The following is a 25,911-nucleotide window of genomic DNA, read 5'->3' as shown; positions in this document are numbered from 1 at the left end:
TTTATCTGCTTTGTGGGCCAATCAGGGCACTCTATATGCCTGGTGGGTGGGATGATGCAACAGAGTGAAACAAGAGTATGTCACATTCATTGTCCAGTGGAATGCGGAGATCATTTGAAAGACAACGGTAGAACCCGCCCCACAACCGAGAGCCGTCAATGGAGCATGGCCAGACTAAATAATACATTTATTTAGTCTGGCTTGCCAGGCTAGGTGCTTGTCCATGTAAGGCCCTAAAAACCAAAACCAAGATCTTGATATTATCCCTGAAGTTAAGCGCAGCAGCATGCAACATGCAGCTGTGTACAAATTCAGGGGCTGCATCCTTCCAAGGATCTGGTCCACTTGGATCGTGTAGGCTGGCGTAGGTACCTGTATGTGGAAATGGGATTCAGATTAATTCCTGTCCTCACCTCAGTGTATGTCTTTTTGCCTGGCAACGGTGACTATGCTAATGATAAATGACCTGCACTTGTATTTCAGAGTTAGAGGACTTCCTCCATTCACACACACATTTTCGCGCTAATGGTGATGAACTACAATGTAGCCACAGCTGCCCTGGGGCACACTGACTGAGTCTCGGCTTCCAAGCACAGGCGCCACTAATCTCTCCGACCACCACAAGCAGGCAGGGAGAGTTAAGTGTCTTGTTCAAGAACACAACAGCAGAATTCCCTGCCGGGAGCTGGGATCAAGCCTGCAATCTTCTGATTACTGGACAACCTGTTCTACATCCTGAGCTAATTAGAAGTTAAAACTACAATGTCAAATCTGCAAAACAAGCTAACTTAAAACATTGTTTCATGCCTTTTAAAAACTTGGTATAGAACCACCACACTTCTGCATTTACCTGGGTCCTTCAGTCATTGCACGCCTGCACATTTTGCAACAGAACACTACTGGTGTCAGACGTTTTCCACTGATTGCAATTTTTGGCCTATTTTGAACCGATTTTTCTTGTGCATGCGATAATCTTCCAGGTCGGGCCAAGTTTTACGTTGTGTAGTATAATGAGAAGCAACCGCTCTCACAGATCATACGTCAACACGGCTGCCCAGCTATTTCTGTGTCCACACATGTCATCTCTTTATATTTACACTATTCTCTGCACAAAATGACAAGGATTGTCAGGAAAGTGTGTTTGCCGTGTTTAAGTCAAGTAAAACAGATTACAAAACATTGGTTTACTTTATTATTTTCTCATTTCTCCTACAACCCCCATAAACCCATGTGTGTCCTCCTACAGCTACTGCAAGCCCGAAGGACCACAGACATCAATAACAGTCTCTGGGGTCTTCTGGGTCAGACATGTTGTGTAAAAACTATTTTTAGCATATTTTTAGGTCCAACATGTTGCTACCAAACATAAAGTGTAAGCAGTCCAGTCGCATCTAAGCACTGGGTTGTACAGTGTGAGAACATGACTGAGAACATGACTCAGGAGATTTGCTCTGCAAAGAAAAACAATTTAACCCTTTGATGCATGAATTATGAAATCTTCAACCATGATTTTTTAAACAATTTTTTTATTCATCTTTAGGTGTGACTGAAACAAATTTCAACAAATATTATTTGTAACATTTTGTTAATATACAAATAATTTATTACATGTCCACCTCAGTGGAAAGCATGCATTCTGAACATGAAATGTGTTGGCTTGAGTCACTGAAGTCCAAATGGAGGGGATCAAATGCAATAAAGTCTTCAACAGCTGTGCTTAACAGCAAAAATAAATAAATAACAATTTTGAGTACCTGTCCACTGTAGTGACCATTATGCATCAAAGGGTTAAGATGGAGTCTTGGTTGTCATGATTACCTGTGACATGCGGCAGATAAGCAGGTTTATATTTGGACAATATTCATTAAGTATTTTGCATTGTCCATTTATGACAGAAAATGGGTGTGTAGGAGGCGAGATGTGATCCAGAAGCACCTGAGCACATTTCTGGGACAGGTGTGATTTATTAATCAGAAACTGCATGGAGCCGTTCGTAAGCAGAGGTCGGAAAATTAGTTTGTGTAAAAAAAAAATTTTTTTCTGAGCTTTTAGTAAGAATTCTACACAAAGTTTTATAAATGAGGCCCCTGATTTGGAGTCCTACTCATTAGAATCAGAATTGTTTTTTTTTTATTGCCAAGTAAGGGAGTAGTGTTCCTGATATTCAGACGTCTCACCTCTGATTGGCTAACAGAAATGTGATGTAACATTGTTGTGTTATTTTCGCAAAAAATACAAGCTGGTAAGTGGTCAGCCATGTTGTGGCATTGCTAATGCTAACGATTAGCTTCTACTGGCTGAGAGCCCTCCCCTCTCGCTAGCTAAGATGGATGAGTCCATGAAAGCTTATGTTTAGTGTGGCGTAGAACTGTGTGGATTTTTCTGACCAGAGCATTTTTCCTGTCTTTTCTTTGAGCGGCTAATGCAGGAAATAGGGGTGAAAGACAATTTTCATGTTCATTCTGCATGTGAAACGCTGATTGAATGGCTGTATTTGAAATATTACAAATAAAAATGGTATCTTAGTCACCTTGCTCTTTAAACAAGTTTTTTTGGCTTTTTATTTTTTTTAAACAGCCTATCATGAAGACTCAATTTGTTCTCATTTATTTAGCTGAATCTATAAATAGCACTGCTTAGCATGAAATAATATGTTATCTTTAACAAGGTTATTGCCATAGAGTTATTAGTCAAAAGCTTGTCTTACAGTATCAGCTGATGGATGATGCATTTCTTCATTCTAGTTTCAGACCTAGTTGGGGTTTTTTTTAATTGTTTTTTTTTTCAAGAAATCCACAGTATTAGTCCATAATAATCTGGGCTGTAGTCCCAGATGTCATAGGATGTATGTGAGGGTGGAGGAGCTACCTTCTGTTGCTGCTGCAGCAGTGCTCAGTATCCTCAGTCAAATTAGGTCGGTTGGGGGTTTCATTTGGCAGGACTGGTCTAACTGATCTGGAAATTTATTGTCACCATCAGTAAAACATAATTAGAACCATTCGATGTATTTAGCAAATTATTCACAAATTTGGTTTTGACTTTTGCCAAATGGAAAAATTATTTTAGAGAAAATAAACATATTTATTACTCATTAACAAGATTAAATGTCTAACAGTAAAAAAAATAAAAATACATAATTATACAGTTTGAAATTATTTGGGGAAAACCTAAATAAACACCAGGTTGAGTGAGAAACGTATGCATGGTGCACAGTTGCCTCGCAGCAAGAAAGTCGCTGGTCTGAATCCAGGCTGCTTGCATTGCATAAATTTATGTTCTCCCTGTCCATATGTGGGTTTTCTCCAGCTCCTTTGGTTCCCTCAGACCAAAAACTTGCATGTTTCATTAATCTGGGACTCCAACAGCTGCATAGCCTCAAACTGTCAAAACTGATTTTAAAACATTGTTTTCAGTGTTCCACACCTTTAAAATCACAACAGTTTGTCCTCAGTTCTTATAAAGTACAACACATTTTATTTGTAAAAGGTGAACAATAAGGGATGGGTGGAGCTTCATTTAAGGCCCACACACTTTCAAACAGGAAGTGTAAAAATAAAATTAACACATATATAGAGAAATTGCAGGTAGTTTACATTTTCTGCTCAGTACTTTAAGCTTTGTGGTTTGAAATGTAAACAAGACTATCAAAACATTGTGAAGACCATTTTAGCATAATTTACCTGTTTTTGTTGTTTGTTTGTTTTGTTAGAAATGTAATATGGTGCTTTTGAAACCTTTATTTTGTCCTATTCCTGTCATATTGTCAAATGACAAAGGAACACTTTCTCTGTTGTGGGCATTTACATAGTAATATTTGTTGTCTAACTTTAATTTGAGTAGTGTTGCATTGGTAAATTGCTTTTAACTATTGATATGTATATGTTGGAAAGCTTTAAAACAAATTCAGCAAGATTTCACATTGTGATCAATGACTACTGTCCTAACAAATCAAGCTTAGAAGTGTAGCTCATTCCAATTATTAAGAATCACTCATTACCCTTAAGTTTTACCTATAACCCTGGTGTCACAGATCCCACACATAGGTACAGAAAAATCCAGACCACTTCCTGGGCACCACCATCACCCAAGACCTCAAGTGGGATGCCACCATCACCTCCATCATAAAAAAGGCCCAGCAGAGGATGTACTTCCTGAGGCTGCTGAAGAAATTCAGCCTGCCAGTACAGTCGATGAGGCAGTTTTACACGCAACCATTGAGTCCATCCTCACCTCTTCAATCACTGAATCCTGGAGCTGCCATCAGGGATGTGAACAGACTGCAGGATGTTGTGTGCTCTGCTGAGAAGGTCATTGGATGCAAACTTCCCTCTATACAGGACTTGTACACCTCCAGGACATTGGGGTGTGGTCAGTTCACAGCTGACCAGAACCTCTCACTACAAGAACAGTTTCTTGCCCTCTGCAGTTGAACTTATGAATGACCATCCTAAGACCGTCCACTCCAGTCGCTTTGTCTCAGTCACTTGACCTATGTTGTGTTTGCACATGACTGTTCCACTCGGATCCCTGTCTTGTTGTTTCTCTAATTATGCTCTTCTATTATATCATTATTTTATTGTGCTTATTTCTTCTCTTTTTTTTTGCACCAAGTACAGCAGCAATGTCCTAATGTTGTGAAAATAAAACCCTTGATTCTGATTTTGACCAGGGGCAGAATGGTTTAGGTTTTATTTATCAGGGAGGGGTTTTACTATCCTAAAGGGATATCTGAGAATTTTAATGTGCAATCAAAAGTTCCTTGCCAGGATGAACATTTAAATTAACCTTTTTACTTGGAGCCAGCGAGAAATTAAAACAACATGTTCACACCTGTGTGTGATGACTTCAAATGGCAGGACTGTTTCCAAAGCCCTAAAGTGTTGAAGTTAAACTCAAAGCTACGTATGTATAAAATAATACCACGGTTTGTTTTTCCTCCGAGTCTCTTCTGTAGCTTATGATCTCTGAGGTTACTGGACCAAAAGCTGCAGCCCACCGCTTACCTTCCCTGTGTGTTTTTCACCTGTAGGGCTTAACCCGGCGCTAGGACCCAGGGTGCGCGATTTTCATCTCCAGCTGCTGCAGACCGAAAACTGGCAATAAGGGAAGACCGCGAGGACAAGCCAGAATAGCTCGCTGCATTCTGCTCCCAAAACCGAGCCGTGGACCCCCACCGAAGCTCACGTGAAGACGGCGGCAGCTTGTTGCGCTGTGTGCGGGCTCTCCGTCTGTCCACAGCTCGGAGCGCAAGGTAAGACGGCACGGTACCATGCGATTACTAATAACAAAGGCGTTACGGGCGAGCAGGGGGCATTAAAGGGGGCATTGCTCAACGCTACCGGGGGCGAGTTCAACTCTGCCAAACTTTGACCTGATTATTTGATTATTTTTCTCTCTGTCCGTGGCTCAGAGAAACTGCGATAGTTGAGGTGATGTTTCGCTGATATCCCACAGCCTTTCATATGTAGGACCGTGTCACATGCACGGACAGCCAAGTTGAAGAGGACATCCATGAAGCTGGTATCCACGCGTGCCGGTTCTGTGTGAAATCCACAGCCCGGATCCTGACACAGTTTAGCCCATGAAAAAGTGATTTTGTGTTTGTAGGCATTTATTGAACGTGATCTGCAGGGCTCGCTGCTGGGCCATCCAGTAACCTGGAGGAGGAGAACATCACTCGGGCTGTGATCGGCTCCCATCCTCAGTAGAATAATTCACCACTTGACCAAGATGGAAGAATATCGTTGATGGTTTGTGGTTAAACACCCCCCTCCCCCTCGTCAGCCTGCTAACCAGGTGAAACGCGAACTTAGACGGGACATCCGTCTTCGTGATGCATGGCGGCCTATATAGGCTCGATAATCTCCGATATGACTCAATTAGATGACCATGTGTGCCCACTTCGAAGACGAGATACTTTAAAGCAGGCCTTCGGAATAAACAACATGCCTTCATCTGTGCCATCGCAGCTGTCACTGTGCTGGGAATTTTCCACATCCGCTCGACAGATTTATAATTACGTTTGTAGGAAGTTGTTATTTTTGCAGTCTCAGTTCCTTATCGGAAGTGGAGCCCGTTAGCCCACCCGGTCACTACCGGGAGCTCCTGCTCGGTGGCTGGAGTCTCCGGGTTCCCCCGGTGTGATCAGAGGCAATTCGATGTGTCAGCTGCCGACTTGTGTTGCTGTTGGAGCCCACACGGTCCTCCGGCGCTCTCCTTTTCACCGGTCGGGGATTTTTGTTTCCCAGTTTCTCACGCGGTCATCTATCAGCGATTTGTCTGTTCGCGCACGCAGCCATTGCTGAGCGATTGACGATGGGCATGTTTGAGACTCTCTCGCACCGATCCGCTCCCCCACAGCGGAGCAATAGTTGTGTCGGACAGGCTCGTTGTCCCGCACAGCCCTGGTAGTAGTCCGGAGGCGATCGTGCATGCTCCAGTCTAAACTCTTGGACCATGTCAGCTTCGCTGTGCACGTTATTTCCTCTCAGTGGGAGTTGAGAAAAGTCAGAAATGAGTGGAGACTGTTTACACAGCAGGCCTGCTCTGCTCTGAGGATTCAGGTAAGACAAGTGGCCTAATTACAGCAGGGTAATGTGTGCTGCTTAACTACTGTGCCAAAATGTGATTATGAAGTAAGAGAGCTGTGGCTGTTTATCTTTAGGGGGAAGGTTCCTGTCCTTTTGGACTGGCCCAGCTGATGTCTGAGCAGGAATATGGAAGCAAAACTAAAATAGAAACCACAAATCCTGCATCGTGCACATATTTTGATGTGGTTATTCCCTAAAACAAGCTTCTTCCTTATTCTTGTATGAGTTAAAGACCTGAATGAACCAGATAGTTGTGGGAAATTTGATTTTGACTGTGAGGGCATGAATTGGATTGTTTATAATTGTTTGCTTTATAAATGTTTATTAGCTGCTGTTTTTGCTGCTCCATATTGCCCCTTCCTGATGTTATTTTGATATTCTGATCCACAAGTCCCTATTTATTTGTAAGCTATTCAGTAACAACCTGGTTTGGGTTATTTTTGTTTGGGAATAGAATAACTAAAAGGTCTCTGTGCTGCCATGTGAGACTATGAGGAGGGTCTTACCTTATGCACAAGAAAAGGCATGACTAAATAACTGATCTCTGGAGTTTATAGACGATATTAGATTATAAAACATTGGTTTACATCAAAAAAATGTTTTTTTTCTAAGCCACAATGTTTACAGAATGTTTTTTCCGACTCTTAACTTAATGAAAGTTAAGTTTAATACAGCCTTTTTAGCCAAAATGAATGGTACGATTTAAGCTACCATTAGACAAAAAAATAAGTCTTATTTACTAAGTTCGTGTATCTCAAAGTAAAAACACAAAAATCTAGAATTAAATGAAAACAATAGTCTTGTTTATGTTCTGTTATTAAAACCACTTGTCTGACTACCATTTGAATATTTATTATCAACACAAGAACGTGAGCTAAAATTAGCCAAAGAGACATTTTACCACCCAGAGTGGATGTGAGCAGATAGGGTGAGCCCTGCATTTGGCCCTAAAACCCATTAAACTGGTTAAATAAGATTTGTGGCATCACCACAAAAGACCAAAGTTCCTTTGAAGATAACATGTTTCAAAATAAATTCTTTTGCAAAACCATCACCCACCCCCATCAGTCTGCAGCTGGAGAGCCTAAAACACCCAGAGACCTGCTTCCTCATTTTTGGTCCTCAGCAGCAGACCCAAGCCCCTGCCACTTTGTGTTTCATATTTTGGGCCAACCCTGTTCAGTAACTCACCCATAGCTCACTGTTAATTGATCCGACTGACACTGACTCGCACGCATAGCCATCTGGTGACAGAGCTCACTTTGTTTATTTAAAAAACATACAGTTCACGACTTTGTTGCTCCGATAAGCCTTTTCAGGTTTAGCGCACCGTTCTCTGGTCTTGATCCCCCATTCCCCTGAGCGGCTGGAGTTCGCGTTGCATGCCGGTACCTGCAGTTCTCACCCCTCCCAGCCTCTCCGGCATCTAATGCTGGGCGTGGATATCCGAGCACTACATCTCCCATGGTGTCTCCTTGCACCCAACTGCCCCTCTCCCTCCGCTCGCTCCCACCAGACTGGAAGCTGGAGATACGGAACGGACTGTCTTGGCGACCACCCCCTCCTCTTGTGCCCTCCCCTCCTTCTCCTCCCTTCCTCCCGCTCCCGCCCCCCCGGACTTTCAGAGCCGAAAACCGTCGAGATTAGTGAGCAGCTACGGACGGCAGAGGCGGAACGCTGGACACGGCCGTACCACTGTCGTGCCTGTAACGTCGTACACTTGCCATCTGGACGAGCGGGTTCGTAACTGTTTGTGTCATTAGACATCGTTCTCCTCGCCCGCTGATTAGCACGGGAACCATTCAGTGTTTCCGATAGAGAGTGTAGGGGGCCCGGGGAGGAGAGGCTCGGTGGGTCTGGGGCTCGCTGAATGCCTTTCAACGCCGAAGTGCTTCAGTCAGTCCACTAAAACGGGCCGATAAGAGAGACGGGAACACTTCACATTAGTGCGGCCGGGGATAAATAACAACAGCCCGCCTCAGCATGTAAACCACCGGCTCGGTTCTCCGGAGACACCGCTGCGCAGGGACACCGGACCCGCTCAGGAGGTAGAACTGGTCAGTGGAGTTCGGACTGTTCGCACATTGCTGCCTGTCTTATCGCGGTCCCTCTTGGGGCACGAGGCTGTGGAATAAGTTGTGTCCCCTCTCTCGTCGATGACTTTTCCTACCCAGCGTGTTATCAGCGAGTGGGATTGATCATTTGTTTTCTGAGAACGTCCGCTGACATGTGTTACTTTCTCGGCTGTTCGTTGGCTGACGAAACAATCCCAACTGCGACTTTGGTTCTCCTTTCTTGTCCGTTCTGACTTTGCGTTGATGTTGACTTACATTATCAGGCGGACATGTAACACATTTTGTGTTGAAGCAATCTCTCGATGGGAGGAATCGCCCCCATCACTTCTGCTTTAACACATCCAGCCTTCTCCCATGGACGGTGGCTGCGGGTCGGTGTTAATGGACCGATCACCTGAGAGCCAGATGCCATTCTCTATGCTCGCCATCTCCAGCGAGAGAGAGAGGGGGGGAGCAAGCCGGAGCTCTCCGGAGTTTGTCCGTGCTGATATTCACAACAGAGGGAAACGTTTTGTTTCCCAGGGTGCGATGCGGGCTTTATTGTGCACTTTTCAGCTGTGACATTGTGACAAGCGGGTGCTTGTTTTTTGTGTCGTGGGCAGGACAGCGAGCTGACCGGGTGGAAGTGGGCTACAGCAGAATAATGTGGTGTCTCCTAGGCTGGTTTTCTCGAAGGTATTTCCAGACTGGACTTTTTGTTTCCGTCTGGGCTGAGCTGCCCACGGCGTGTGCGCGGACCGCTCCGTGCATCTGCTGGCCTACATCACAGCGGATGAATTGAAATGTTGTGGAGCAGACAGCGATCGGAGCACAAAGACAAAGTAGCTGTAAGCAACTGTTGTACGGTAATGTATGCAGAGACCCTCCTTCAACGGCGGCATCTGCATCGCTGCTTCCCCCTTCGGTGTTCGTAGATCACAACAATTTGGCTTGTCAGTCATTATGTGCATCATCGTTAGTTAAATCTCGATGACTCAAAGGTGAAACGTTCCCATTTCTACAAAGCTGTATTTCTCTAGTTATTTATCGTTTTGTATTTGGTTTACCAGAGCCTGCTTGCAGGGTCTATTCGGTCTTTGGAGCACCACGGTGTCTCAGGTGTTTGGGATGACTAAAGCTTTATGATTACCTGTTTGATTATTGGTTGTACACAAGGTGGGGTTTGGTGGTAAACATGTCCAGTGTAAGTTCGAATGTCCACTTTTAGAAGAAACTGATGAGCATCTAACTTAAACAATTTAACCTACCAACTAGTCAGTCCTCAGTCTCAGTTTTATAAACATAAATCTCTTTTGTCCTTTGTATCATTTGCACAATATTTAATGAGCTGCTGATTGCCTCGTGTATGGATTAATGAGTCCAGAGAGGGGATGGGCCCTGGGGTCCAAGAGGTCAGGGGCCACTTTAACACAAGCTTCTGTTTGGAGTGACTGATAAGTGTCTCTCAGCTGTTGGTGAAAATACTGTAGGTGCTCAGATGTTTGCTTTTATTCTCTCTTTCACTGTTCACAACAGTGATTGCTAATATTTATATATTTTTGTTCTTTTTTTACAATTGTAACACTTACAGATAAAATGTGGTTAGGTGACTGTAAACGTATTTGAATAGAAGAAGCAAACCAATTCTTTTACATATTTTATTCTTTATTGTACAAACTCTGAAATATTTGTACTCAACAAGCAAAGTCTTATTTAAAAAAGCCAAGGAGCTGTGCGACGAGGCAAAGAAGCACAAAATACAATGAGTTTTAAATCGTTTGATTCTTACAAAAGTGATCACAAACAACATAAGAAACATTGAAACTGAAAAAATAATCAAGTTGAGTTTGTTGCCAGTATCATGTTTCATATAAGTTAGAAGCAGGACCAGTTTGTCACTGTGCTGCATCAACTTCATGAACATGTTGTAGTTAATAGGAACTGAGGACAAACTGTTTTCATTTTAAAAGCAAATGTTTTCTGATATTATTACAGCAGTTTTAACAGTTTGGTGTTATTTTGTTATACATTAGAAATGTGGTGTTGTATTTCTGCACTGCTTTCTCTATGGTCACTGAGAGCTTGTGTCCAACCTCAGCATTCTTCTTGCTAGAGGTGGGGGACACCCTGGACAGGTCGTCAGTCCTCCACAATGGCAAACAACCAGTCACTCACTCACCTAAGGACAGTCTAAAGTCACCAGTTAACCTAACATGCATTTTTATGGTCTGTGGGAGGAAACCAGAGTGCCCAGAGTAAACTACACATGCTAACTCCATGTAGAAAAACCACAGCCGGGATTTGAACCTGTGACCTTATTGTTCCATGGCAACAGTGCGGCCAACTGCACTGCCATAAAGCCTATAGCATGTGTTATATAAAACAAAAATCCACATCGGCCTTGCCATTAAAAAACACTTGTCTGGATTAGCCACATTTCAATATTTACCTTAAAGGAAAACCAATTTTTTTATGATTATTTCTAATTATATTCTGTCACTCTGAGTTTCTCATGCAGGCTGAACATGATATTAGTCTCCTACACCTATCTCCTGCATTAGCTTCTAATAGGACCTAAACAGTGAACTCCAGGATTTATAAAGCCTGACAGATCTACTTCCCTGTCACTTAACATTCATTGACTACAGTGGCGGCTGGTTATTTATTTTTTTGGGGTTGAGCACAATTTTCAGATGCGTTAACTGCATATCACTACTAGGGGATGCCAAATTTCCATTCTTTTGCATGTCAAATCTTGAACCTGACAGACCGGTACCAGGTCCAAAAGCATTTCTGGCAGCAAAGTTGTTTCAAAAATATGCTTAATATTCACCAATATATGGAAACTGAACACATACTTATATATCCATGTATCTACCTCAATATCCAATGACAATAAGACGCTAAATCAGGGTACCCAATCCTCCTGAAGGGCCGGAATCCTGCACCTTTTAGTGGTTTCTCCTCTTCAACATGCTTAATTCAGTGGTTGAATCACTTGTGCAGCAACTTATCAGGCTCTGCATAAGCCTGTTAATCACCTGCTGATTGAAATCAGGTGTGTTTAAACATGGTTAAAGCTAAAACTTGCTGGATACTGGCCCTCAAGGACCAGGATTGGGCACCCCTGCACTAAATGAAAAGTAAAACAAAGCTAATTTCATGAAGTCGAAAGCATAAATTCAGTCTTACCTTTGCTGGTTTATGGTCGTAATAATTCAATTCAAGTTTATTTATATAGCGCCAAATCACGACAAGAGTTGTCTCAAGGCACTTCACAAAGTAAATACAGATCAGTTCATTAAGCCAATCGGTAAAAAGTTTCCTACAGAAACCCAGCAGATTGTATCGAGTCACTGACTAGTGTCAGAGTCTTTACAGCAATCCTCATACTAAACAAGCATGTAGCGACAGTGGAGAGGAAAACTTCCTTTTAACATGAAGAATCCTCCAGAGGAGGTTCTGGCTCAGTATAAGCAGCCATCCACCATGACTCGCTGGGGATCGAGAAGACAGAGCACACAAATACACACACACACACAACATATATACCCCATATGGATGAACCGCCACTTATGGACCTCCCCATCTTGACTCACGACAGGGAAGGCTCTTGTTGGTTTAGCGTCCAGGAAACAGCAGAGAATGTCTTAGCTAGAAGCCAACATTAGCATTAGGGCAGGACAATATGGCCAAAAATATTTATCACGGTATATATTTGAAAATTCGCGATAACGATATAACTGACTATAAGATTGACGCGAGACAAAGTACTTTACAAATCCACAACTTTATCGGCACAAAACCCCATCAATTTATTTTGACATAAGTAGCTCTTTATGTGCATCAAAACTACATCAAAATTTGAGAACTTGTGTGCCAAATAAATAAGTCAAAAAATTAACATTTCACATCCAGCCTACATGTTCATTTTTAAAGACAGCTAAAAAGTAACAACACAAAACAGTATTATTACTATCATTTAAACTAATGCAAGAAATGCTTAATCTGGCTTTATTGCCTATATTTTCCCCAATATGGTCCTTGGAGGAAAAAAACTCAGATGTTTGGCTTGACCACATGTCCGTGGTGGATGCAAAAAGCGCCACCAAAGATAATGCATTTGACACACCAGCACGGAGCTCTTCATATAAAGCAGGCAAGGCAACTTTACGGAAGTATTTCTTGGTGGGCAACTTGTAGTGTGAATCAAAGTCAAGGGTCACTGAGCTTACCAAACCAATTTTTTAGTTCCAATAATTAGTTGAAAAGGTTTTGGGATCAATAAAATGACAACAGTGCCCAAATGTATGCACCTGCCTAATTTTGTTTAAACAATGATTGCACACTTTATGTAAATCCTAGAAACTTTGTTTCATTTTTCAGATATCACTGTTTGTGTCTCCTATTTGATATATTTAACAGAAAATTTTCTCTTAACCTATGATTTGTACAGAAAAATCATGAAGGTTAACAAGGCTGCCCAAACTTTTGCATCCCACTCTACAGTTGGAAAGCTAAGATTACAGCTATGCCTTATTTTGACAGATTATTTAAAAAACTGCTTGTTTGAATCAACATCCAGGCAGTAAGTGGCCCTTCATTTTGTAAGCAATACATTTAATTATCAGTTTAAATGTTTGAGGATTAAATCGCCACCTCTTAATCCTGTGTGATTGGATCTGAATCCATGTTTGGTGTAAAGCGTTCACTCTTGAATTCAGTCCTATCCACTTGTGACTGCATTTTGTCTCTTTAGTGCCAAATGTCAACAGGGCATCATTTTACAACACCTCTCCCTGCTATTCAATGCTGTCAGGAAATTGTAACATGTCTGATAGACAGGAAGTTTCTATTTTTCAAATGTTACGTTAAAGTTACAATGTGTAGTTTTTATCATACATATCCAGAAAAATATTGTTGAAAATGAATTAAATGATGCCCAGTTGTTACAAAATATTGGCAGCCTCATAACGTATAATCATAAAAATCAAGTCTAAAATATATCAGTGCAGATCTAAGTCTCTGGGCAACGCCGTATTAGGCAAGGCATCCTCATTTATATAACACATTTCATACACCGAGGCAATTCAGTGTGCTTTATTAGAAGCAACATTTCCTTCTACGTGAGCCTGTGAAGGCAAAACACATTTACTGATTTGGAAAAGTGGATGCAAACTTTCACTATTCATAAGTGTTGTTGTCTTACACATTTGCCTCTACGTGGAAAATACACACTGTCACTTTAAGACCATGACTGTTACATACAGTGCTTCTTATGGTGTGAAAGCTTGAATGTGATCTTTTATGTCCCTTAGAAAGAGCAACACATTAGCTGTGTTTTAACAGTTTTTTTATCTCATGTGTTTTGCAGCCTGTCACTACTTGAGAGGAAATTGCCTGACTGCCCCAGCGTACATCTGAGGCATGTTTTGCTAAAGAAACACCTATGCAGGTAATTGTTTTTCTTTGTGTTGGAGTTAGATTACTTGATTAGAGCATTTTGTCCTCTTATCCACTTAACACTGTCCTCATTAACCTCTCTCATTTCTCAGGTGGATTCTACACTAATGAATGTAGGAGATGGAGGCACTGTGAGCAGAGAGAATAGTGCTACGCATAAAAAATCTACTAGTATGGTGGGAAATCCCCCCCTGACACTACCCCCTGAATTTAGAGGAGATGTGAACCTCAATCAGCAAAACAAAACAACTCCAACAAAAGACCGTAAAACACTCAAAGCTTGTCTTGACGCTGGCAACTGCAACCACAGCCCTGACCTTTCTCTGTCCCAGCCTAATAATGCACCAATGTCCAGCTCAGTCCTCACCAGCTCAGAAAAGAGAACAGACAAAAGGGCAGAAACCCCAAAAGTCAGAGCTGATGGTGTCGGGGTCTTCCCCACTCCTCAATGGTCCAGCGGTGTGAAAACCAGCCGAGAGGATGCTCTCAACCCTTGTCACAGTAACGTGGCGCCCTTAAAGAAGTCACATCCACAAACACAGTCTCTGCAAAGTGTTCCTCCAGGGTTCCAATGCTCTTCTATGTTTAAACCAGCCCAGCGCGTTGCCTTTCTTCCCTCCACAAATTTTTCTCCACAGCTTTGTAAAATTACTCTTCCACCAGCATTAGGTCAAATTGCTGCTTTGAGAGATGCCACAGGCAATCAGTTTCAAAAAGAAATTCAACCTCAAAGCTCAGGTGTTGGAGGGACATCGCTCATGCAGACCTATCCCTTTTCGTTGTCTGTGAGCCGGACCCTGGACAAAAAGGCTGGTGGATCAACCGTAAAGCTCAAATCTAACCACTCATCAAGCAAGAATGCCAAACCTCTTAGGGAACACAAGTCTTTAGCCTCTGTTGTACCCTCACCAGCTATTACACTACCATTGCAGCATCCATCATTAACTTCAGCAGCGCCCACCCACTACACCTTGTCCCCCACTGCAGCCATTTGCTGTGGCTCTGCACTGGCCAGCATCACCTCTCAGAACAGGCTGCTGAACCATGTGGAAAAGGCTAACAGCATAGATAAGAAATCCATGGGTTTGCTCACCACAACACCTCTTTCTTCTGCTGAGGACCACACTGTTTGTTCAGCTGAACCCAGAGATGTCCCTCTTGATTTGTCCGCTAAGTCCAAACGTCCAAAATGCTTAAATGATGTTCCTGTTTCTATGATGGAGCCTCATAATAATGAGTCTAATCAGACAGATGTTTTGAATGCAAAGAGAACTGATTCTGCAACTTACAGCTCAGACATTCAGTATCCTATCTTACCAAACTCCCATCGGAATGGATCTCATCAAAAGCAGTTAAACAGGACTCCAAATCAGGTTTCAGAACTCAAGCCAACATGGGGAAAGGGGTCTTCGCAAGACTCTATTAAAAGCATCCCAGGTACATATGTAGGTGTGGCTAGCCCCATACTGGCCTCTACTCTAAGGGGCAAAGATGGAAAGGGGACCTTTGCAGATGAATTCCAGAATTTTGCAAAGCAAGAATTTATATCTATTATTGACCAAGGAGAACATCTGGCCTCGGCTGGAAAGAAGCCATCTTCTCAGATGAAGGGTAATCAACATGCTCACAGTGGCAAGCATGTGAAAAACACCAGCACAGCCATAGGTAAGAACTGCCACCCTAATGCAGAGATGGCAACACCCCCGTTAAGCTCTGGCAATGCTCAGAGTCATCAGAAATCTGGACCCAACCAAACAGCAGCACCCTTTTCCACGGCTGTTGTTGGTGCAGCCTGGCAGCAGACATCTCACCTCTCCCAACCATCCACACCCATTCAGAGAAAAGTCACACAAATGTCTCCAAAGAACAAGAGCACCACAGCCGCAGAGGGGTGCAAGTTTCGAGGCACTCATAACAGTCCATCCAAACCTGAGGATAACAGGTGGGACGGAATAAAGTCTCCTCTGTCTACCCTTGCGTGTATTGTACAGCAGCAAGCTACTAAAACACCTCTCTCAGGTGAGGCTAACACTCAAGGCTCACCTGGTGTGTTAAAAATCGATGTTTTGAACCCACTAAGTGGGAGCCAAGACATCCAATCCAAACTCTCCTTTGAGCGTCCAGCTTACTGGCCTGTGGAAAAAGCTGCACTATCTCAAGGGGATCTGAACCAAGCTACCACAAAACACGAGAGGGTGAATGTTGCTGAAACTTTAGAGAATAACACTGGCCTGCACAACAGTCAAGAAGAGCACGTGGGGCTGCAGACTAAGCAAGGTTCCTCAAAGCCAACTGGCCAGTCTCGATTTATCAGGGGCAATGCATCAACAAATGGGAACAGGATGGAAAGCAAATTAGCCCAGGTGTTAGAGGGGGAGGTATTGAAGAAAGAAAGTGGGACATCAGATATTCCTACCAGTGAAAAACTGGAGGGCATGGTTGCATCCATTCTAACAGGCCATTTTGTAGACAAGGGTGACACATCTGAGAAAAAGACAAACAGAACCAAAGAGGAGTCGCCAACCAAAGCAAAAGCTGCTGCTAACAAACAAAAGAAGACTAGTCCTAAAAAGCCAGCGGAGAAGTCACCATCAGACCCATTAAAAAGGCCCACTGGGACGAAAAAGCAAGACACCGAAAGTACTCTTGTAAACGTGTCTGCCAACAAGAAGGTAAATGATTCATTTGGGTCTAAAATTCAGTGAACAAATGTAATCTTTCTCAATTTTTCCATTACATTTGGTTATTCCAAGCTCCTATAATGGATTATCTAATTACTTATTGTGAGTCTTGACACCTGATTTTCATTACCATGCGACTTTGTGTGATCTCACTCCATCTCCTATGTATTTCAGCAGAAGAAAGTGTCTGCACCTGTGTTGGAGCAGAGTCTGTCAGCAGGAAAACTTTCCCCACCGAGCAAAGAGCCCATTTCAAAGGACAAGATCGGTCCTAGCGAGGCTGAACAACCAGCTAACAACAGAGCAGGTATGAGTCTCTTTAGTAATGTTATGACTTTTTCAGCCCTGACAACACACCCAGTATGCACAATCTGTGAGATCTATCACAACTTTCACGAAGCTCTTTCCTGAGCACCTTTAGTCCTGTACTGAGCTTACAGCGGGATTTCTCAGCGCTCATGTTTTTGTTACAGATACAAATAGCCTCCAGTCATGTTTTATAAGTGTGTGCAGGCAGCAACTCCTATACATTTTATTGGTGCTTTTTTATTTTTCAGTGATTCTTGATAAATTATAACATAAAACTAGCATGAACATACCAATCATATCTTATTTTATTAGTCACAGAGTGCAGCAGCAGTCCTCAGAGAGAAGAGACTTCAGCGTGTCTCAGTGAGTCTGTCATGTCCAGCAAGGAAGCAGACACACCAGAGTCCTCTTATCAAAGGCTGAGGAGAGGACGGCGGAGAGCCGATGATGCTCGACTTGACCTCTGGGGTTTTGCAACCCCTTCTCCTCCACCACCACCTATGCCTCCCTCTGCAGTTTCTCCACCACCCCCCCTGACTCCCAGCCAGCCAGTCCGCCGTCCAAGAGGGAGGCCTCGATCAAACATCCTACCGGGGCGCATGTTGCAGGGCAAGAGTAAAGCCGCCAACGCTGAGGCTGACACGCCTCCTCACAAAAAACGGATGAGATGTTCAAATAAGAAGTACGAGACCGGAGATTACATCACAGATAAGGACAAGCTGGAAGAGGGAGAGCACCTTGAAGACTCCTTGAGAAGGGATGCCCAAATTCCATCAGGTCTGTTTTTACTCTTCTCTTCTGACAATAGACTCTAAAGCAGGGGTCAACAACCTGGTACCCGCAGGCACTGTGGTGCTCCCAGAAACGATATAAGGTGCCCACAGGCCTTTTCTCTAAAAACACATCTGCAATAAACAAATAAATAACCTGCTGCCATCTTTTGAATCACATATGCATTAATATAGGTTTTAAAAAACTACAATATTCCTCAAAAACAATAAATTATGTTTATTATGACATTTGGTTTAATTCTGATCTATTCCAGTTCAAAGGTCAGTATTGTATCAACCTGGCAGCCCTTTGTGTGGCTCAGGACCCATGTGGTAGCTCTCAGCTTCGGGTTGGTGCTCTAAAGAGAGTCACGTTGACTGGAGATTGGTTTGGTCACCTAGTGGTATGATTACTTTATTTGTTGCAGATTTTTATCTATGATGATAATAAAACCTATTTTAAATAGATGATCTAAATTGTAATTATTCAAAACAATACCAGTCCTTTAATCAGATCATGTGATCAAACGCATAGATAAAACTGAATCATTCTGCTTTAATAATTAATTGTTACTTAAACAGTTAATTAAAAAAAAAGCAAAAGTCTGAACAGACATAAACATGAATTCCCAAAAGCAGCAGCAGCAGTGTTATGATCACATTTAGGTGTTAATCTCAGAAAATGTTAATAGATGTAAAAGTATCACATTGGAGGTTTAAGTGGTGGGTGAAAATTTTGTTTGTTGAAAAAAAAATTTTTTTTTTTGTCAGAGTGAAAAAAGCTGCATTTCTAAAAGCTCTGCTAAATGAGACGTTTAGATGCGTTTAAAGATGCACATCACTTATTACTTTGACCTTTATTTGTTTTTACAGATCCACTGTCAGATGAGTGTGATGAGAGTCCAGCTGCTCCCAGTCCAGAACCTCCTCCACCAAAATCCTCACTCACCCGCTCAGGATCAGTCCGCTACCAGGAGAGTGATGAGTCACTTGAATGCAACGATAAGCCTTCAGGGAAGAGGAAGTTCAAAAGCAAACACCTATTTGACAGTGATGAACCGAAGGTGGGCTTCTGGTGCAGCTTCCTGTTTCATGGTGTGGTTCTATAAATATGAGATTATAGTGCCTCCCTGTGGCCTAATGGAAATCTGTTTGTCACATATGAGAGCAGGGGGTGGGGGGGTGGGTAAAGCCCAGATTCTTTAAAATATTGGATTGGATTATTTTAGTGTTGATTCACTTTCACAGAGTGATGTTGTCACTAACTTTTTTTTATTTTTCCAGAACAAGACCAAACGCAGCGGTTTGGGAAAGCGCGGTGCCTCCCTCCATCTGGATGATGAAGCTGTTGATGTGAAAACCCAGAATACCCCACCTCCATCCTCAAAAAGTTTACCATCATCTCCATCCAACAAGAAAAGCTCATCAGGGAGAAGCAGTGGTACAGACTCGCCACCAAAAAAACCTGTTCCTCCTGAGGTTCGTCGGCTGATAGTCAATAAAAACGCTGGAGAGACTTTGCTCCAACGAGCTGCCCGCTTAGGCTATCAGGTAAACTGCCACCTGGCTGCTTGTACTAGCAGAAGATAAAGTAATCCTGTAACACACAAGTCCGTCTGTCCCGTCTGCAGGATGTGGTGCAGTACTGTCTAGAAAAGGACATCAGGGAGGTCAATCGGCGCGATAACGCAGGTTACACAGCTCTTCATGAGGCATCCTCACGAGGATGGACTCATATTGTCCAGATGCTTCTTAAACATGGTGCAGATGTCAACTGCAGTGCTCAGGATGGAACACGGTGAGGATTTATGAAGTACAATGATGATTTGAGTTGGTTTAAATGACTCGTCATGTGGCTGCAGCTTCCTAATCCTTATTCCTGGAAGCTCCTTTGAGGTATCTATGATAAAAAGCTGCTGTCAGTTCTACTTGCATGTCATCATAGAACCAGACGATCTTTCAGTGATTTATTAATGTCAGTTATGTGATTTCTTATGCAATCTTATGTTTCTTCCATCCTCAGGCCCCTTCATGATGCAGTAGCGAGCGATAACTTGCCGATCGTCTGGCTGCTTCTAAATCACGGCGCTGATCCAACACTGGCCACTTACTCGGGACACACACCCATCAAACTAGCTCACAGCCCGAGCATGAAGACCTTCCTCACAGGTACTTCCTGCTTCTGTTCCGTTTCCTGGACAAACGGCACCAACACTTGATGGCATCTCTACATCATCAGCACTTTAGTCATAATAAATGACACAGCCTAAGCGCTTTCATCAAGCTAGTTGAAAGGAGGCATAAAATAAATACTGTAAATTCTCTAATATTAGCCTGTATTCAATTAACTGCCGGTTATCATATTTTGGCCGGTGTCGGAGTCGGCGGAGGTGAATAATGGCCGGTTTTTTATTGTGGCCGGGTGGAATGTGGTAACAAGCAAGTACGGGGCGCGGTTGTGTCATCCGTCTCACTTTTGATTTGCCAGTGATAGACCGCGAGGGTAACTTTAACCATGCGGAGACGAAGAGGAGGCGAAAATTTGATATCAAGTTCAAAGAAAACGTGCTGATTATGCTGCAGAACACTCGGCTGTAGCAGGGGTTGTATGAACTAGTCACTAGTCAACTTCACCGCTCTATAGTGACTTTTTATGCCTATCATCGACTAGTCGCTGTCACGTGATAATGACCGGCAAGATGCAGTCCACGGAAAAGACAGCAGCCTGCTGTCAGCAGGTGACGAGCTCCTGCGCGTCGGGAGGCAACGCACGGTGCCAGAGCGTCGGTACCGACACCCACCGTAAAACGGACATTGACCAAATTGTGACCTTTTCCCTCTTGCAATTTAACCTTCCCCTCACCCCCATCCTAACCTTAACCAGCTTGCGCATGCAAAGCTCTGATTGTTGACGCGCTCCAGACATCTGCGTCCTGAGCACGGCCACAGTAACATTATCAAATCAGGTGTCGCCACCTCAAAAACTAATTTAACACGCGATCGTTCATGTCGGCTCATTTCCTTTTATGTGTTCTGTCTTTTATTTGTGCCTGATGCTTTTCGCTGCTGTGGATCGGGGCGCATCACCTGTTTTGTCCTCTGTGATGCACCTAACTGATGTGGCCGGCGAGCACTCCGCCGTTTTTGCGGTCGGTAGATCTTTTAGAACTGCAGTTCAAAGGTAACTCATAAGGTGAATATATATGAAGCCAGGTAGAAGTTTTTCTTTAGGATTGAGAGGAGATGCAGGAAGATAATAAACAGACAGGACAGAAAAATAGTCAAATAAAAACAAGTTAGTTTTTGTACCTGCTGTTGCAACAAACAGACACCATTGAAGGTCATCAGAAGTGAGGAACAGAAAATGAAATAATTATTTTAATGTTTAGAGCAGCAGGAACTCCGAGAAGCTGCAGGTGCATCAGTGAGTTTGCGGCCGCTGCGCAGGGGGAGGGGGGAGAGGGCTGAAGCAGAAACTACCGTTGTTAAAAGAAATGTGTTTAACTTTGAAAATGTGGGCACAATTTTAATTGTCAAAAACTCCAGCGAACCATTAGTTCATTTTGCTCAAATAGAAATTGAGGCCTGCCTCTAATTCTGGTCCTCCTTCCAATAAAGGCCTGGAGCTTGAGTCAAATACAGACCTGGGCCTGTATTAGAGGATTTACGGTAAACATACATTTGCCAACCGTGCGACCCCCATCAAGCAGCGCGTCAACACATTAGTAAACCGTGGCTCACGTCTCATTTGGAACAGGGAACAATGAAAAGCATGTGTGAGGACTACGCTGCTAAATCTGTATTCGTCCCTTCAGAGTCTGACGGTAACCGCTGTTTGGTTTTCCACCAGCTAAAAGCTGAAGAAGGAACCGAATTGGCCCAGCAAATGTGTTACTGATGAGGTGATTTATGATTGATGAGTAATATGTTCTATCTAAAACAACAAAACCAAGCTGTCTTGTTTGTTCATCTCAGGAGTTTCAGGCTGATGCTCCCGAGATAAAATAATGCCAGAATTACAAAGACTTTTTATTAGAAATATAGAAAGTTATTACACTCTGAAAGCTAATAAATTATTATTTCACCACCTTTAACCTATAACTTATATCTAGAATCTAGATGGGATCTTTTACACACCTGTCCTGTAGACAGCTGTGCTGTTGGGTGTGTTTTGATGGTCCAGGTGAAGGTGATGGGACTTAAACCCAGGTTGGGATCCAAATCATTTATAAATCCATTTCTTTCACTGCTAAATTTTCTCAACTCATATTCACGAGGCACAAAACTAAACGGTTCACATCAGAACCTTCAACAACGGCTGAACAAACTCTGCTGCTTGTTGGGAAAGGTTCTTATTTATCACACACCTCTTTAAAGGGATGCTGTTGTCCTCGCCATTGTAAAAGTTGTCTTTATTCATCATTCATTTGTTTATTCATAAGGTTTCCTGTTCTTCAGAAGAAAATTACATTTATTATTAAATCCTGTCCTCAATGATTCTAACCTGCAACCCTTCGCAGCCATGAAAACATGACATGAAATCTTTCATTTCCAGAATATTTTACAGACCTGGAAGGCCGAAGTGAACCAGATCCTGCTTTACCCTGGGATTTCTACAGCAGCTCTTTGTTTGGTAAGAACCCCACCCCTCTGCTGGATTCTGCAATTTTTCTTCTCGTAGATCAAATTAAAATTGCATTTTCATTTCTAGTAGTGGCGAGAGGGAAAAGTGGCTGAACCCTCATTCCTCTGCTGTCCTTGAGGCAGACACATTAAGGCTTGTTGCAGGGCTCATGTCTGGCCACTGAGATGGGGAGGCTCTCTAAGCTTTGAGATTTAACATCCGTTCTGTGTAGTAAACAGCCACAAGGAGCCAGTCGCCCTGCAGAGAGAGGACAGGGTTATAGGTGTTGGCAGGAGGTAGAAAGTGGACTGATATTTTTAGAATGAAGATAGCAACAAATACTAAACCAATAATAATTTATTAGAGGCTGTTCAACAAGGGAATCTTATATGATAAAGAGGTCAAAAGCTTATTTATCAAGTGATTGTTCTGGTCGTATTTAAATATTCATTCTGAAAAAGATAGTTTCTCCTTGAACTCTTTAAATGTTGTCAGAGTTCATAAAACCAGCCAATCATCACAAAAATATTTGGCTTCTCATAAATATTTCTGCATGTAGTTTGTTGCTTTTAAACCAGTTGTTCCTAACTTGGGCTCGCGGCCCCTTTGTGTGTCACTAAGTTTTGGGACTTGAGATGATCTCCAAAATGACAGCAAAACTGGAGAAAAAGAGAAACAAACATCCTAAAGGATTACACGTGAACCTGGAAAAATTAGAATATGGTGTAAAGGTTCATATATTTCAGTAATTCAACTTAAAAGTTGAAACTAATAAATGAGATGGACTCACTCCATGCAAAGCCAGCTATTTCAGCCTTTATTTGTTATAATTGTGATGATTACAGCTGATGAAAACCCCACATTCAAAATCTCAGACAACTAAAACATTGTGAAAGGTTCAATATTCTAGACTCTAAGTGTTACACTCTAATCAACTAATGAATCCTGAACACCTGCAAAGGGTTACTGAGCTTTTAGATTAGGGCTATTCAATTCAGGGCCTCGAGTGCTGGTATCCAGCACATTTTAGTGGTCTCCCTGCTCCAACGCACTAGATTCAGTGGTTGAATCCCCTGTGCAGCAGCACATCAGGCTCTGCAGAAGCCTGTTAATCACCTGCTGACTGAAATCAGTCATGTTAAAAATAAAACATGCTAGATACCAGCCCTCAAGGCCCAGAATTGAATAGCCCTGCTTTAGATGGTCTTCCAGTCTAAGATGAATTATTGAAACAAAAGGACTTTTGCACCATATTCCAAGTTTTGCAGTTTCACCTGTATTTTCCCTTCAAGTGATGTAAGAACTAAAACTAACAGTCACATACACTGCCTGGTCAACAACAAAGTTACCTCCTGGATTTAACTAAGCAAATACGTACACGCCTCCTATTGGATAATTACTGCATGGGTGATGATCTCTCAGCTGGTAACAAGTTATTTATCCCCAACTGTTGCAATGAGTTTGTTCTTGTTTCATAAACAACCATGTGGAAAGACACATCTGGTGGTCGTGGAAAAGATGTTAAATATAGGGTCAGATCGTTGGCATGCATCAAGCAGACAACACATGTAAGGAGATAGCAGAAACGACTAAAGTTGTATTAAGTTGTATTAAGAAATGTCCAGTTGTGTTTGAGGAAGAAACGTGGCTGAAAAAAATCCTGAATGATCATGATCCTCCATGATTTAAAAGTTTGGTGACATCAAATAAAACAAAAACAACAGTAGAACTCAGGGCTATGTTTAATAATGTGCTGGAGAAGGCTTTGTGCCGCGGTCAGACTCCACCGTCATCAATGCAAGATCTTGTTGAAACATTAATTTAACACTAGATGGAAATAAATCTGGTGACATTGCAGAAGATCATCAAAACAATGCCACAGTGAATGCGTGCCTTAATCAAAGCTAAAAGTGGTCCAACGAAATGTTAGTGTGTGTGAACTTTTGTTTAGGTCAGGCAGTGTGTGTTAGTACAGTACAGGATGCAGCTGTGTGAGTTTTAGTTTTGTGTGAAGTTGTAATTTTGTTGGTCAGACACTTTTGCAACCGCACAAATGAGCATGTTTAATCTCAGTTTGAAGTTTGTGAGTAAACCGGCCACTAGAGTGTGTTTTAGGCTGTGAGTGTGTCTGCTGTCATTCCACTGACCTCAGCTTCCTCCGTTCCTCAGAGACGGAGCAGGAGGCATGCTGGGACTTCCTGCTGTCTAAGGAGAACCAGGAGCTGGATGAGGACAACACGGGGAAGACTGGGCAGGACTTGGACAAAGACAGCCTTCTGTTTGAGTTCTCCTCCGAGCCACTTTTACCCTGTTACCATGTTCAGGTGTCGTTAACACAAGGGTGAGTTACCAGAGCTGAACAGAACATGCATGAAGGCTTTCCTCTTCCTCTTCATCTGAGTGCTTTATTTTCCTGTTTTTATCCAGTTTAAACAGTTTAAATCCTAAAATAGCTTTTTCGTTGTTGTTGTTGTTGTTTACTTCATGTTCTGTACTTTATTTGTAGTAAAGTGTGGCTTTTGTCTGTTGCAGATTCTGTAACTGGTTCCTCTTGTCAGACGTGCTGAAGCGTCTGAAGATGTCGGCGCGGATCTTCCGGGCTCGTTATCCACAGTTTGAGGTGGTGAGTCTGTCTCCTGCTGAGCTCTGGAAGCAGGTTTCACTCAGCCAGGTGAACTCTGCGTCAGCTTCTCCACGGAGAGGCAAAAATGAAGAGGAAGAGGAGGAGGAGGAAGAAGAAGAGGGACTTGTGGAACTTGTTGGTTGTGTACCAGAGCTCCAGAGACTACTGGGCTCCACGATTCACATCCTAGAAGACGATGAAGAGGAAGAGGAAGAGAAACGGACACCCACAGGGAAGTCCCGCTGCCGGTAGCCTCTTGCTCACTCTTTCCCTCCATGGTTCAGCCTGAGGTCTGTCATCTTCTCCGTCCGACGTAATGAGGGTCATGGGATTAACTCCAGCTACACTTAAGACCTGACACTCCACCTTTGACCTCAAACGTGAGACATGCACAGGGTGATCAGGAAGCAGCTTTCAGGTTCTCCTCTATAGGTATATTTGAATACATAAGGAACTTTTTTATTGATTGTGTACGTACATGGTCGTGTATACGTGAATCTTGCCATCAGGGTAAAAACATTTGGTCCTATGAGAGAATGTTCTTGGGGCAATGAGTGGATGATTATTTCCTGAAGGAAGCAGCGATGGAGATGACCTGAGATTTTATCTCGGTAAAGCTACGATGCTCATGTCAGGGAGGCCACTGGACCTCAGAGAACTAGAGACCTGCAGTGATGAGATAATGGCACATATTCACCATCCAACACATTTAATATCTTACTGTAGTTTTGTCACTTCTTCCACATTTCACTAAGTAATTCTGAGCAGAACTAAGAAGTCCCAGTCCCTGCTCGCAG

At 42.8% G+C, this 25,911-nt stretch overlaps 1 protein-coding gene across 5 annotated transcripts; it reads left to right on the top strand.

Annotated features, from left to right (window-relative positions):
• Positions 1–5,115: 5,115 nt before the first annotated feature.
• On the top strand, positions 5,116–25,568 carry bcorl1 (BCL6 corepressor-like 1). 5 transcript variants are annotated; one of them, XM_015948126.3, is made up of 12 exons: positions 5,116–5,251; positions 14,019–14,099; positions 14,200–16,779; positions 16,963–17,095; positions 17,410–17,874; positions 18,741–18,931; positions 19,152–19,418; positions 19,499–19,665; positions 19,891–20,036; positions 22,423–22,500; positions 24,661–24,832; positions 25,024–25,568. In XM_015948126.3, the coding sequence occupies exons 2-12, from the start codon at positions 14,094–14,096 to the stop codon at positions 25,364–25,366; spliced, it is 4,548 nt and encodes a 1,515-aa protein (XP_015803612.3). In that variant the 5' UTR covers positions 5,116–5,251; positions 14,019–14,093; the 3' UTR covers positions 25,367–25,568. The 5 variants fall into 5 exon arrangements, with proteins under 5 accessions (XP_015803612.3, XP_070406915.1, XP_015803635.3 ...); XM_070550814.1 differs by lacking the exon at positions 5,116–5,251 and adding an exon at positions 6,427–6,563 and having other exon boundaries at positions 16,966–17,095; XM_015948149.3 differs by lacking the exon at positions 5,116–5,251 and adding an exon at positions 6,427–6,563.
• The last annotated feature ends 343 nt before the right edge of the window (positions 25,569–25,911 follow it).

This window comes from Nothobranchius furzeri, chromosome 1 (genome assembly GCF_043380555.1).
Source record: "Nothobranchius furzeri strain GRZ-AD chromosome 1, NfurGRZ-RIMD1, whole genome shotgun sequence".
Classification (NCBI taxonomy): Eukaryota; Metazoa; Chordata; class Actinopteri; order Cyprinodontiformes; family Nothobranchiidae; genus Nothobranchius; species Nothobranchius furzeri.
The sequence above is the reverse complement of the archived record's forward strand: the minus strand, read 5'-3'. Positions and strand labels throughout refer to the sequence as shown.

Excerpts from the sequence above, each read along its gene's own strand:
- bcorl1 (XM_015948126.3), top strand. Across the intron at positions 17,875-18,740 it reads GGATGCCCAAATTCCATCAG|ATCCACTGTCAGATGAGTGT; the intron begins GTCTGTTTTTAC and ends TTGTTTTTACAG. Across the intron at positions 24,833-25,023 it reads CAGGTGTCGTTAACACAAGG|ATTCTGTAACTGGTTCCTCT; the intron begins GTGAGTTACCAG and ends TGTCTGTTGCAG.